Raw genomic sequence first — 15,204 nt, forward strand, 5'->3', positions numbered from 1 at the left:
TATAAAATATTTGCAAAATGCAAACTTTGAACTCAGATGTAGGTGCACACCAAAATCCTGATTCTAAAGAGTTGTGCTCATCCATCTCAGGAGGCAGAAACATGCCATGTGACCTGTGTATCCTGTCAAAACTAACCAATGCAATTAGAGTTTTGAATATCAAATGCTCTCAATAAATTGATCACAAACCATCTATGGACCAAGAATTTTTCATTTTTGTGGGGGTGAATAATACCTACTAATGAATAAGAATGGCCCTACTGGGTCAGACCAAACGTCCATCTAGCCCAGTATCCTGTCTTCCGATAGTGGCCGATGCCAGGTGCCCCAGAGGGAATGAACAGAACAGGTAATTATCAAGTAATCCATCCCCTGTCGCCCATTCCCACGTGTCTTATTGATATGTCTTATTGACAATTAACAAAAAGAAAAACAGAAAACTCATTGAATAATGTAGTCACTACAAATTGTTTGCTCAGCTTTAGATTTTACGTTCACATCCCAAAGACCCAAAAGTGCTGATCCATATCATGTTGAATGTATCTACCTTAGAGGGATGAAGGATTCATTTGACTATGATGGATTTTGATATACAAAGAACACATTTTCTTTTATTTAGGGCCCAATCCTGACTTAAATAAGTAGTCCTTACTCATCTGAGTAGTATTGTTGAGTTAAAAGTGACAGCTAATAATAATACTACATTAATTAATTGATACCTACTTGTGTAAACGTTGGCAGGATCCGGCCCTCAATTTGTTTTTGCAGGGCAAAATCTAAACCATTCCAAACTCTCCGCCCCCACTGTTCCTCAGACGTTCTTGTTAACTCCTGGAAATGGCCCACCTTGATTATCGCTTCAAAAGGTTTTCTCTCCCCCCACCCCACTCTCCTGCTGGTAATAGCTCATCTTAAGTGATCACTCTCCTTACAATGTGTATTTTTTCATGGGCTATGTGTGTATATAAATCTCCTCACTGTATTTTCCACTTTATGCATCCGATGAAGTGAGCTGTAGCTCATGAAAGCTTATGCTCAAATAAATCGGTTAGTTTTTAAGGTGCCACAAGTACTCCTTTTCTTTGTGCTTGAGGTGGTGTCTTCTTTTACTCTATGCAGCAGCCTCCAACAGTGATCATCTCCTTATATAGTATGATTAGCAGTAGAGCACTCAGTGCGACCGATTTACCATTGTGATACTCCAGTTTTACCCTGCACTTTACACAACTAACATAAGTAATATGAAATGATTCAAGTAATACTTCTAGAAGGTTTTTTCTGGGAGAAGAATAGTGCAGTAAAGAGACCGGAAGGATTTAGGTACTGGAGAAAAGGGCAAATGCTGTGCTGCATGTTTCAAATATATATTTGCCTTGTTAAATTTTAAAATCTGAGACACAGGTTGTTTACATTTTGAATAAATTTTGGAAGCCAAATGTAGTGTTTTTGTGTAAGGAAATATGCTTCATTGTGTTTTTGGTTTTGTTTTTTTCCAGACAAGAGCAGGCCAGTGTTCTGTATGCGAACATCAGCTTAGTGGAACCAAGATTAATTCAGCCTTATGAACATGTTATTAAGAACTTCATCCAAGAGATCAAACTTCAAAGCACAGAGATGGAAAACTTGGCCATAGCTGTAAAAAGGTACAGTGGATAGTTCTGAATGTCACACGTGTGCAGTTATAAACTTCACCACTTACGCCTGTAGAACAGTGTGTTGGTTAAAGTTACCTGGTACTATTGGCAAAACATGCTGAACAGAATATTTTCATTTTTAGATATTAAACTGACAAGTTGAAAGAATCCAAGCGTTTTTTTTATACAAACCAGACAATTTGCAAATGACTCTGTATGTAATTATTTACACTTTGGATAAATTCTGGGGCCAGTCTTGGATCCAAAGGCAGGCTAAGATCCCAGATTTTAACGATCTTTCTTTTTTTGGTTGTAACTATGACTTTGAATACACATGACTGTCATTTGCTTTTACAAATATTATTTTTGTATCTCCAGCTTCAAAGAGAGTATTTAGGTAGCATAGGCAGGCTTCTACTTTACGACGTTCGACTTATGATGAACGACACTCACAATGTTTCTGAATTGACACCCTAATTCGACTTACAACACTTGGTTTCAACTTTACGACACTCTGTCCCGCAATGGAGTGGATTGCAGTTCCGAGTTATGACGTTTTGACTTACGATACAATTTTCAGGAACCAATTGTGTCATAAGTCCGAGGACTGCCTGTTTTGTAACTATATCATATTGGCATATTTTTATACTACATATTAAAATTCCCATATGTAGAGGGAAATAAAAATGATTCCGTTCTAAAAGGTGACTGTGCAAATGTCATCATGATGTTCCCAGTTCATTGTGTCTCAATCTATCCAGTCTAAATTTGCTCAGTTTACAAGTCAGAAACTTTTAATTGCCAGTCTTGCAAACTCAGCCTTGGCTTTGAGAGTCAAGCTGATTTCTTTCCTTCTTGTACATCATCTCCAGTAATATCATAGAAACTTAGGATTGGAAGGGACCTTGAGAGGTCATCTAGTCCAGTCCCCTGCACTCATGGCAGGGCTAAATATTATCTAGACCATACCGGACAGGTGTTTTTCTAACCTGCCCTTAAAAATCTCCAATGATGGAGATTCAACAACCTCCCTGGGCAATTTATTCCAGTCAGAGCTGTCTCTTGGGTAGCGCGAATAGGGCAACTGCTCTGGGCCCTGCATTTTGGGGGCCGCTGCAGGCCAGTGCAATTTGCTGGCACTGTCGGTCCCAGAAGATATAGGCGCAGGAACTAGTAGTGCGGGGGGGTGCTGAAGCACCCCTGGCCTCCACCCCATGCCCAGGGTCCTGACTGCCCTGCCGCTAATGCAGAGCTGGGCCCCCAAGCCGACGGGGGCTGATTTATTCCGGGCCCCACACCCCCGTAGGCATGGCCCTGATTCCAGTGTTTATGTAACACCGACAGACCCCCGGTCGTCGGCAGGCAGGATCGAACTTGGGACCTCCGGAAGTTTAATGCATGAGCCTCTACTGCATGAGCTAAAAGCCACATGACTGTTAGAGATTAATGAATTTGCTACAGCCTTAGCTAAGTGGTCTCAGTGCCCCACTACATGGGATAGAACACCGCACCCAGGAGGTGTGTGTTACATTTATCCACGCTGACAGGAATTTTTTCCTAATGTCCAACTTAAACCACCCTTGCTGCAATTTAAGCCCCTTGCTTCTTGTCCTAGCTTCAGAGGTTAAGGAGAACAATTTTTCTCCCTCCTCAATGTAACAATCTTTTATGTACTTGAAAACTGTGATCGTGTCCCTTCTCAGTCTTCTCTTCTCCAGCTGAAACAAACCCAGTTTATTCAATCTTCCCTCATAGGTTATGTTTCCTAGACCTTTAATAATTTTTGTTGTTCTTCTCTGGACTTTCTCCAGTAAAGGCTCCAATAAAGGTGTTACAAGTCAAGTCTACATATCAGTCCAAATGTATGTATGAATGGTCATCTTCAAATGACTTCTTTGGCTATGTAATCTCAGGCCTTGCCTATACTAAAGGGAAAAGTCGATCTAAGCTACGCAATTTGAGTTACGTGAATAGCGTAACTCAAATCAACGTAGCTTAGATCTACTTACTGCAGGGTCCACACTACGTGACATCGATGGGAGACGCTCTCCCGTTGACTCCCCTTACTCTTCTCGATCCGGTGGAGTACAGGAGTTGACGGGAGAGCTATCGGCGGTCGATCGCCGCAGCATCGATCCTCCAGCAAGTGTAGACAAGCCCTCAGATTGTCAATGGGATGGCACAGCAGTAAATGAAGGCAGAATTTTGTCCCACCACTGAACCTTAAACTTTAAATTAAATTAACGTATTGATATGTGAGAAGGAATTGAATAAGCCTTATCAGTACTGGCGTGATAATATTCATTAAGTAAGTCAATATGACTAAATGTATATAGGGCTTAGATCTGTTGAGAAGATGGTGTATTTCTTACATATCATTTTTCAGAGGAGAATTTCACTTTAAAGATTTATTTTAAAGGGAAAAATATGAAACCAACTTTCTTCTAAACAGAGCATAAACATCATAGCCTTCTGTCAGTACTGCCGTATCTGTCTTTCAGCCACTAATGAAACTGTCACATAATTGCTTCTCATGTTTGGCCCAGGTTTCAACTTTTGCGTGTGTATGTTTGAACTGGATAGGTCATGTATTTTTTTCTCAAATTTTCTTTGAAGTCAATGGAGGACTCATTAGAGTGTATTCATGTTTAAATCTTAGAGCTCAGGATAAAGCAGCAATACAGCTCAGTGAAATGGAGGACGAGATGGATCAGCGGATACAGGCTGCAGAACACCAGGTCAAGAAGGAAGTGAGTACTAGATATTACCAGCATTTCATAATTATCAGGTTACTCCTGCCCCTATTGAAGTCAATATTGAAGGTGCAGGCTTCAAGCCCCAAGTACAGAATGTTTCTCACCTTGATTTACAAATGTCTAAAAGTTTATGGTATCACATTTTCCAAATCATCTTATAGGGAAGTATTATTGTTTGGTTTTGATGGGTGGGTCAAGGTCTACAGGCTGTAACTGAGCAATATTTCCATTGAAGGCATTTGCTTGAGTGTGGGCTGTAGAATTTAGGACTAACTTAAGGTTACCAAATGCCTGAATATCATAGAAATGTAGTACTGCCGGGGACCCCAAAAGGTCATCTAGTCCAGCCCCTGTACTGAATTAAATTATCCTTCCTTATCCTTTTCTTTTAAAAGTGTACATTTGATGCTAATGAGGAATATAATTCTTAAGGAATGATTTGCACCATGAATGTTCTAAAAGCCATCCATTTCCTCTGTAGAAGTAGGGGGTTTGCATCTCCATTTACATTTGCTGGGCCTAACAAAAATACTTGGATAAAACTCCCATTGAGTTTAAGGAAGGATTGAGGGCTAAATGATTCTCTGGACTTGCATAGGCCTGATGCAAAGCACACTGAAGTCAATGGAAAGACTCCCATTGACTTTAGTGGGCTTTGAATTGGGCCCAGGAAGAGGATAAAACTTCCCAAAGGACATTCTTTCATTTTCCTCACAAAGCAGATTGGCTGCTTATGTGGAAGTAGCAAATTGCAAGATACTGTGCTTCTGTGTTGTTGGGTGGGGAGTGGAAGGGATTGGCCACTGAAGGTGACACAGAATGGAAGAATGACATCCCCTGGGGAAAGGGTCTAATCAGTAGTACCGGAGCCCTAAATTTTTCTATCTTTACAAAGTTATGTACTGATTACTATTTGGGCTGTTTAATCTGCTAAGACTTTCCTTCCCCTGTTCATGCATACTGGTCCCACAATTAATTTTTAGAGATTTCCAGAAGAGGGAGAGAAATCCTGTCCTTATTGTAGTTAATGGGAATTTTGCCATTGTCTTCAGAGATGTCAGGTTTCACCCATTATCTTAATCCAGTTGCAGCCTTGATTGACTGTTGGAACAATCCTTTTCTCTTCATTATTTATGTGAATATATATTAAATTCTAAATGAACTATGTAATAAAAGGTAGAAAATACAATAAACTACATATTCATCTTTGTCTATATAACATAATGTTATGTTAAATCATTATTAAATTCAAATGCAAACCTATTTCAGTGTATAATATAATATAAGAACAAAAATAAAGTTAAGATGGTCTAACACATGCCCAATAAATACATCAAATAGTTTTATTTATTTATTTATTTAATTTGTGTAGCCTACACAATATACTAGGACCAGTCTGCATACTGGAAGACACGGCCCCTTTCACCTAAGAGTACATTATTATAATAAACTGCCAAACACGCATTACCACTTACATCATTAATGGTTATTTGATTGGTTAGTAGGTGAGATGGTAAATGGTATTCAGGTAAATATGCGTATGTCATTGTACTGTAATATGTTTACAGTAAATACTCATTTTGTAATATAATAATCAGTGATTTATGTATCAGTTTCCTAGAGTAGATAGAACACACATGATGACATAAAGGTCTCAGGTGTGAATTCAGTAAAATGGTGTGTCATAATATGTTTGGCAAATGACAGTGTAAATCACAGGAAAATAAGTGGAAGATGGGCACAACTATATTTCCTGCTGGGAAATTATGGAATATGTATACGTAGGAAACAAATACGTTACTTCTGGAAGAATTTCCTCTTTGCACACAGCAATAAATCGCAGTAATAAAATGTAACACTCAACAACCATTATGTGATCAACAGATGAACAGGAAACATGTATCTGTGTTATCAAAGGCCAGGCACAACAAGCCATTGCAGTTGTGCACTTGTTCTGTCTGCTACATATTTCCAAATGTAGATTGCAATCTTTGTCCTAATACAAATCAGTCTGTACCACAGGCTAAAGAGTTCTAACAAATATGAATGGATGGACTAAAAATCGGAGAAATGACAGTCTTTTGGGACCACTAGGGTGAAATCCTGGCAACATCAAACTTAATGGCAAAGCTCCCACTGAGGTCAATGGGAATGTCTACATTTCAGTTAAAAACTTGCGGCTGGCCTGTGTCAGCTGGCTTTGGCTCAAGGTAAGGGGCTGTTTAACAGTGGTGCAGACATTTGTGCTCAGGGATCCTGCAAGGGGGCAGGGTCCAAGAGCTTGGGCTCCTGCCTGAGCCCAAATGTCCACACTGCAATTAAAGAACCCCCTAACTTGAGTCCCACAAACCTGAGTCAGGTGACACAGGCCAGTTGCGGGTGTAGGCATACACAATGGAGCCAGAATTTTACCCTTGATACCGATGTACCAATATCAAGGATGGGCTGTAACTTATTTCTCCTATCATTCTTTAAATTAAGTTTCTTTTACATGTTTCTTTCAGTTCATAGCTCCACATATTTTCAAAAAGTAAAACGCCCTGAGAGCAAATGTAACCTGTCGAGATACTTATTTTATGGGATTGTTCTAAGCCATAAAATCTTAATGGCTGCAGTGAGCACACTATTGTTTCAGACAGTGTGCTGACTCACACCAGTGTGACACCTTCCTCCATGTGATATCTGTATTTTTAGTGTTCCCTGCCTTCATGTTTCCACCAGGCAAGCAAGCAATTACTGTACAAGTCATACTTTAGGAATCTGTACAGGTGTCAACAGTAGGAAAATCCTGAACTAGCTGGACAGGTGATTACCTATGTTGCTATAATTAAAACACACGCATACCAAAGGCTCTTTTATGAAAAGAATTGCACTTGAGTAAAGTTTCAGTCTTTGTTTCTTTCCACAAATCTGGCAGCTCTCTCAAAATCTTCATTTGCTAATGCTGATTTTTGTGACTCCTTCTGGTTTGTAGTGCTCAAGTCAGAGAGGAGGCCTTAACACTCCCATCTACAGCTCTGGGAGCCTGTGTAAACCTTATTGATTTAAACAAACAACCCTTTCCCCCCCCCCCCGCCCGTAATCCACTTGGACCAATGTTCAATACCTTCCTGAGTCCCCTACAAATTAAGATACTGTCATCATCCTTTCTTATACTCATACCTCCACTTTCCTCCCCTCCAAAATGGGATAATAATAGTATTGTTTTACTTGTATCTAGAGACACTTGGGATAGATGCATTTTTATAACTATATAAATATATATTTATATCCAGTTATTATACAACAATGCTATACTACAACATTATGTACTGAAGTGTGCATTTGTAGTAGAAGGCTGATTTGAAAAGCATAATCTCTTCCCAGAATATGTGATATTAAAAAAAAACCAAAACAAAACAGGTGAGCTCTCCTTTTCAGTTTCATTGTGGACACTGGCAACATTGAAACAAGGAAGTATGACGTGTGATGTTTTCTGAAGGGAGAAGGGGGGGAGAAAGATTATTTACTTTGGGACCGTGTGTGTCTTCTGTGAAATCTAGCTGAGTCCACACGATTGGGTTACGTTTGAATTAAGTAACATTGGTGAACTGACCTGAAGTTTTACTCCAATCTGTTAAACCCCTCTCTTCTACAAATACTTCATAAATGGGTCTGTAATGGCTTCAATGCCCATTTTAGTCAATTGAAAGGCACCTATTGACTTTGAGTGTTGGGTAAAACCTTAATGGAGAGCTAAAGATACATACTTCAGGTTTAAAGGAAATTGTTTGGCTTTACAATAATGAAATGTTTAATACCTTGGTGACCAAGGTTTTAAAGAAAATGTTTAAATCTGTGTTTTGACTGTTGTTAAAATTCCAAATGTTATAGGAGAAGCGGAAAGCTGAAGAGGCACTAAATGATCTCAAGTGTCAGTATGAGAATGAAGTTGGTGAACTTCAGGTGACCATAAAAAAACTTAAAAAGGTGGGTAGTTTGGACTTGTTGAATTGGACAGAATTCTGTGGATGATATAAGAGGGCCTGACCTGGGGAGATGCTGAGTGCTTCTTCTGAGGTAGCTAATGGGAGGTAAGGGTGCTCTGGCTTTTGCTGTGAAAATTTTCCAGATAATGTGCATCACTAAATGGCAACTTAAAAATAGTTTTTAAAATTGTGTTGACTAAAATACCCATTGTCGTTGTCCTTGAATCCATTTAGTATAGTTTACCGAAATACTTTGCCAAGGGACCTAACTGCTAGCCAAATAATATTACCAAATGATTGCTTATGATTATCAAGAAGCTGGCATTTTGATTACCCAGTAGCAGTCTGGAATTTTATACATTGGAAAGAATCCAATTTATCATTTATAAGTATTTGTAATGAACAGAATCATAGGAAGGTGAAAAGGACCTAGTATCATAAGTTGTCATATCTGTCCTCTTGGCACTGCAGGAACTGTTCTCTGCAGTATTCGGTTTATCTCTACTATTAATATTCCTATCTCTACGATTAACATTCCTAATACTGCAGAGAACCCCAAATCTGAACTCCCCGTGCATGGACCAGAATCTGAATTTTGCAGTTGATACGTATTTCTGTGATGGGGTAAACCAGAACCCCAGAACTGAATGCTCACTTTGAGTGTTTGAAATTCAGATTTGGGCTTTTGTTGCTGGCCTTTTCTATAGCTGTTAGTAACATTATATGTGTCTTTAAGCAATATGAATCCTGGCTGTGAATTGCACTCCATTTTCCTCTTTATTATCATTAAATCACAGTTACAATTCCACTGATATTAGTGGAAGTTTCTCATGAAAAATAAGAGAACTACTGCGTTTTTGCTCTATGGAGAATTGGGGCTAGATGAGCTGGGTAGATATGCACAGCTCCACTGAAATCAGGGACGCTACCGCTCTTGTTACCAGCAGAGGATCTGACCCTTGGTTGGTTTCTTGTGTTGCAAAATGACTGTTAACATTTCTAGCAATACGAAATTCTGTAGAACACACTTTGAGAAACTTTCAAAATATTTTTTCTAAAAATGAAATGAAATAAATGGGATCATTTGGAAGAGGCGGTTTCTTATGCCTACACCCGGCGAACTCATATATAGTTAGATCTTTCATCGCTGGAAAATGCACCTAGGTGTCTTTCAGTATAGCCCTTGATCCAAATGACTTTCATTGACTTAAGTGGGCTTTGGATCAGTCAAGAATGTGTTTTTAAAATTTGCACATTTTATTTGCTCTTTCAGCTGGAAGAACAATCAAAGAACATAAATCACAGAGAAGATTTGGCTGCATTAAAAAAAAGGATACATGAATTGTCGTTGGTAAGAGCTGATTATAATTTACATACAGAAGATATAGATTCAACCTGCACTTTGTACTTTCTTCAATAGCGATTTGTTTTCCCACTTCAGAACTGGTATTAGAATTATGAGGCTAAGAGATGGTGGGTTTTGTTTTGTTTTTGTAAAAATATTTAAGGTGGTGCGATTGCTTATTCTTGTATAAAGAAGAAATAATTCTGTTTAGATATGAATTCTAGATCTACCATTTATTAATCATTTGAAATAGAACAGTGTCAGTGTTTGTGTATGACAAACTGAAAAATCTGAAATTAAATTGAGTTTTTGAGTGTTAGAACTATGACTCCAATATGGCTCATGGTATGGAGACCATCTGCACTCAGATATCTATGGAATGTGCTAAACTTTAAACATGTGAGCAGTCCCATTGGGTTAGCTAATCAACATTTCTAAAGTTAAGTGCGTAGTTAAGTGCTTTTGCCTACATCAGAGTTTTTGAGTGTCAGTCTTAAAGGTTTACCTTTGTAAATTAGCTTTTCATAACTGGCACTTTTAACAGTTATATTCTTAACTCTATTGAGATTTTATATTGTTACTGTTTTTGATTTGATTTTGATGTTCTTTTATATTTTAGTACTACAGCACTTCATAATTTGTAAAGGCAACTCTGTTGCATAAACTTCATTTTCTGTTTTTCTTTAGGAAAATCAGAAACTTAAAAAAGATCTTTTAGAAGCACAGACAAGTATAGCTTTTCTTCAGAGTGAATTAGATTCTTTGAAAAGTGATTATGCAGATCAAAGTTTGAGCTCAGAAAGGTAAGATACTTCACATTATAAAATTTTTATTTGGGGGGAAAATAAGTTGTTTTGTATATATTGTATAACTAGTCAGTAACAATTATTTGTAATAGATCATAATTGGCAAGTACATAGGTTAAAACTGATCTATTGCCACATATCTAGTGTTTACTTAGTTGGCTAGAATGGCTCTGATAGAGCGAATTTTGGGCCTGATTTGGAATCCCTTATTCGTGCAAGTAGGTTCACTGACTTCACTGGGACCTCAGTAGTGAGTAAGAACTACAGGGTTGGGCCCTTTCTTTATAACTCTATTTCAGTGAAATACCCTTGTCTGTCATGGTAAATAAGGCCATGGAAGCCTTCCAAATCAAGGGTGAACCTGTGAAAACAAAAGCTAGTCTGGCTATTTTGAGACCTTTCACAAGAAATAAAAGTTAGAGCTATTATGCCTCTCATGAGGCTGAGCAACACTGGAGATGGAAGGAGTCATATTGCTCCCGTGATGGTGCTAGAGGCGTTACGCATTTGAAAGGCACAATGGCTAGTGGGTGGTGAGCATGTCTTGCTACACCTATCCAGCAGGGTTAGCCAGTACGGAAGAGGAAGATCCATAAATCCATTTGCATGTCACTCAGAGATGTACCCATTGGACTATCAACACCACTTCCTGTTTTCCTAAGCACCTGCAGCTAAATTATGGCTGGCTGCTGGTGGGAGAATAGGGACTCCCTTCTGTCCTTCACCAGACACAGCATGTTTAAAATAGAGGAGTAGCAATTTAAGCCCAAATCCTTCAAATGGCTCTGCCGTGGCACACTCTTATGTATGGTCAAAGCCCCATGAAAGGCAGTGGGGCTCTTCTTGGGAGCAGGAATATACCCATATGCTATCAATTGTAGGATTGGTCCTTTAACCTTTACAGAACATCGGAGTCAAATTGGCATTAATTTCTTGTGCTAAATCCCCCTGTAAAATACTTGTTGAATTCAAAGTATTTTGTACACATAGCAGGGATATCGACAATTTTTAATCTTTGGGGAAGCTAGAGTTACAAAATTATAAAATAATAGCTGTTGGCTATTGCTTAAATGCGTAGTTTGGTGTCATGACTAAATTTGTCCACTTTTAATAAAGTGAGATAAATGAGCTTCTGTTCCAAACGCAGTGTTTCCATTATTAATGAAATCCCTGGGTTGTAAGAGGATCAGGAGGGAACTGGCAAAAGCCACCCAAGTCCCTGGTTGTCTATGTCCATGCACACTAGCCAGTTTTGAAACTTCCGTACCTTTTGGAATTTCCTTGTGGGTGGAACCCTGGCTGTTCACAAGGTGCTGGCTTCTTGTTTCCAGCTGCTGAATTACATTTAGAACAAGTTAATGATGCATTAAAATCTTTACTAATACTGTTTTTTTTCATATCAGTAATTATCACAGCTGTCAAAGTTGACCACGATTGGGAGAGGAAGTGGTCCATGTGATTGTGAATTGGATGGGAAGCATTTGCAAAACAATCTCTTTTGAGACATGATGAATGTTTGAGAACTCCTGGTCTGTTATCAAACTGCTAAAATATTTTAGCACAAATTTCTTTTTTAATATAAACAAACAAAACAATCAAAACCTGGTGTAACTTAAACACTCAAACCAATTGCTTCCCCCCCCCATAAATTTGCACCCCTCTAAATTATTTCTTAGGTTTCTAATTAACTTATTCAAAATCTGTTACAGTTGAATTTTGTTTTCTGCAAGAGTTAATACTCTAGACAATGGAGCAGGGTATGTAGAGAAGTATAACTTCATATTTTGCAGAGACCTGGAAATGGTCCGAGAATACACTGAAGACAGAGAGAGCCTGGAAAGACAAATTGAAATACTTCAGTAAGTTTTTAATAGTTCACTGTTCTATATTTACAAACTTTATTCTGAAGTGTGCACAGCTAAACACATTTCTCTAGTTGTAGGGATATCTTGATGGAATTGGAGAAGAAAATATTATCAAGGGAAAATGTTTTTTTAGCTGCAATTTAAACTGTTTCTGTTGTAGTAGACTTCACTCTACTACCTGGACTATTTAAGCATAGTTTTAGTATCACATGCAGCAACCTGGGAACACTGTGTAAAAATACTATCTGAATTTTGTATCCCTCCATGTGATCCCTATATAATCTTGTCCTTTCACAAAAGATGAAAGCATATTCTGTCTCAACTCCTCAAAAATTTAAGTTGTAATGGCTCAGATATGTTTGGACTGGTACTGGTTGACTACGTCATTTTTATTTTACCACAGAATAACTGCAAACATTATTACCTTTATATATAGCACTAGAATGGTTTTTGAGAGCCTATCCCTGATGTCTCTATTTATGCATCCTACAGTTCTGTCTGCATTTTTTTCTGTAATGCTGTTGAGCAGAGGGATACTGGACCATATCATGCCACTGATTTATAAGCAGAGCTCCCTATTTACTTAAAGGGGCCAAAAATATTAAAGATTTAACCACCACAACTGCCAGCTTCTTCAGTTCAATATTTGGTAGTGTGTGAAACTGCTGAGTCTCTAATACTTTGTGGGATTTTTGTTCTTAGCCTCACTGTCTTTCATTTCTCTATAATAAGCTGAATAAGATCCTTGTCTATCCATGTTATTCTAAATATTATCACTTGGCTCCGTTTTTATTGACTTTGCCTCTGCAGTAACTCCCTCTTTTATCATTATCTTTAAAGCACCAACAATGTGTCCAGTGCTGTATGATGTACAAACACCGCTGCCTTCAAGAATCACCCAATGTAAATAAAAAGAAAAGGAGTACTTGTTGCACCTTAGAGACTAACAAATTCATTTGAGCATAAGCTTTCGTGAGCTACAGCTCACTTCATCGGATGCTGTAGCTCACGAAAGCTTGTGCTCAAATAAATATGTTAGTCTCTAAGGTGCCACAAGTACTCCTTTTCTTTTTGCGGCTACAGACTAACACGGCTGCTACTCTGAAACCAATCTAAATAGTTTTATATCCTCAGCAAGTTTCCTCATTATACTCATGGTTTTTCTTCCAAGTAATTGAACCAAATCTCTCCTTAAAGTTATCCCAGTGGCACTCAGAGGCACTCATTTTTTAAAAAAGTATAGCATTTATGATCTTCCTTTTGTGAATTCAAGATAACGTTCTTTATATGTAACTTTCTAACTTTGCAGGTATGCCCCTATTTAATGGTCTTGACTTTACATCCTTCGGCCCTGATCTTGGAAACATACATGTGGTCAACTTTACTACCACGAGTAGTCATATTATTTCAGTGTAGGTTTTTTTAGAATGTAATATATATAATATTTTAATGATTTCACAGTGGACCAAGTTATTGGGCTTTTCCTCCTGAATTCCTCCCACCATAAAACTTTGTACATCAAAGGCTAGCCATATGTTTGCATATAAAGATAAACAAAATAGTCAAAAGAGAAGAAATACAATGAAGTGTGCCGTAAAGATTGCAAAGCAGTCAAATTCCCAGCAGGAGGATTAAAATAACCTATTCTGTTTTTTACATTGTCCAGCCACGTTTGAAGAAAGTCGCGAGGCAATGGATATGGTTTAATTCGGCCACACATTTATTCATCTAAAATAACTGGGAGTTTCTAACATTAAATTCCACAGTTCAGGTCATAATTCTTCCCTTAATCATTTCCACATAATCCCCCAACCTAGTCCCAGCCATCCTTTTGCTGAGACCCTGCCACTCTACCCTTGTATGAGGGCTAAGGGGCTAGGAAAAGGAGACGGTTGGTTCCCCTCTGTACCAGATATAGGAGCCCCAAGCCTTCCTTTCACAGCTCCTTTAAGGGATGCTTCCTTCTAAATCCCCTTAAATCACCCTGCAACAGTTCATTTGATGTGATAACTGTATCCCTTTCATAATGAGTACCTACAGTGGACATCTGCCACATGGAGGTGCCAGCAATTAGCTTGGCTGCCTCTCTCTACCTCTGGGTTCTCAGATATTTACCAATTCCTTCCTTAATATTGGACAAAAATATATCCACTCCCCAGTTGGATGGGTGAACCCCTAACTCCCTTCCCTCTAAAGAAAGAGAGGCACCTACACTAAAAAATCTGTACGGCTTTGTTTGGGCAAATTCCGTTCTCGTCACACTCTTGTAGAGGTATGACTCTCCTTGCTGTTTCTTAATTGGTTTGTTGACACATTAGTCAGGGTGTCAAGTCCTTCCTTCCCCCCCATTGCAGATCAGTTGGAAGGGCAGTGCCCCTCCTGACCTGGTCCAGTGACCACCTGCTCTTTCACGTTCTGTCCAGGTAAACTTTCCCTTCTTCAGCAGAGAGAGCCCTTAAAGCAGTAATAACTCCTTGTCTTCTGGCCAGTCAACTAAGGACCCCCTGTCTACAGTTGCAGTGATGAGCCCAGTCTTAGCTCACAGTTTCCTTGAGAGTAAACATCCGCAGTTGACAGTTGTTCATCAGAAAATGCTCACGTTATTCTTTGAGTACAATAGTGGCTCTGGACCCACACTTTTCAGTAGAGTGCAAGAAAACTTTAATTTTGTTACCTGTTTCATCTTAGATCAGCTAACAGAAAACTACATGACAGCAATGATGGTTTAAGGAGTGCACTAGAAAACAGTTTAAGCAAATGCAACAGATCACTGGTATGTAATATAAAATTATAAGTTATACTAATATGTTTTATATAATGGGCCGTATTC

The 15,204-nt window shown here is 38.6% G+C and overlaps 1 protein-coding gene across 1 annotated transcript in view; it reads left to right on the top strand.

Annotated features, from left to right (window-relative positions):
* RASEF (RAS and EF-hand domain containing) overlaps positions 1-15,204 on the top strand; it is a 51,731-nt gene that overhangs the window by 14,550 nt on the left and 21,977 nt on the right. The window contains exons 2-8 of the mRNA XM_073345073.1: positions 1,497-1,643; positions 4,294-4,384; positions 8,264-8,359; positions 9,632-9,709; positions 10,391-10,506; positions 12,300-12,368; positions 15,063-15,147. Coding sequence (XP_073201174.1) covers positions 1,497-1,643; positions 4,294-4,384; positions 8,264-8,359; positions 9,632-9,709; positions 10,391-10,506; positions 12,300-12,368; positions 15,063-15,147 — 682 coding nt within the window. The remainder of the gene's footprint in view (positions 1-1,496; positions 1,644-4,293; positions 4,385-8,263; positions 8,360-9,631; positions 9,710-10,390; positions 10,507-12,299; positions 12,369-15,062; positions 15,148-15,204) is intronic.

This window comes from Lepidochelys kempii, chromosome 5 (genome assembly GCF_965140265.1).
Source record: "Lepidochelys kempii isolate rLepKem1 chromosome 5, rLepKem1.hap2, whole genome shotgun sequence".
NCBI lineage: Eukaryota > Metazoa > Chordata > Testudines > Cheloniidae > Lepidochelys > Lepidochelys kempii.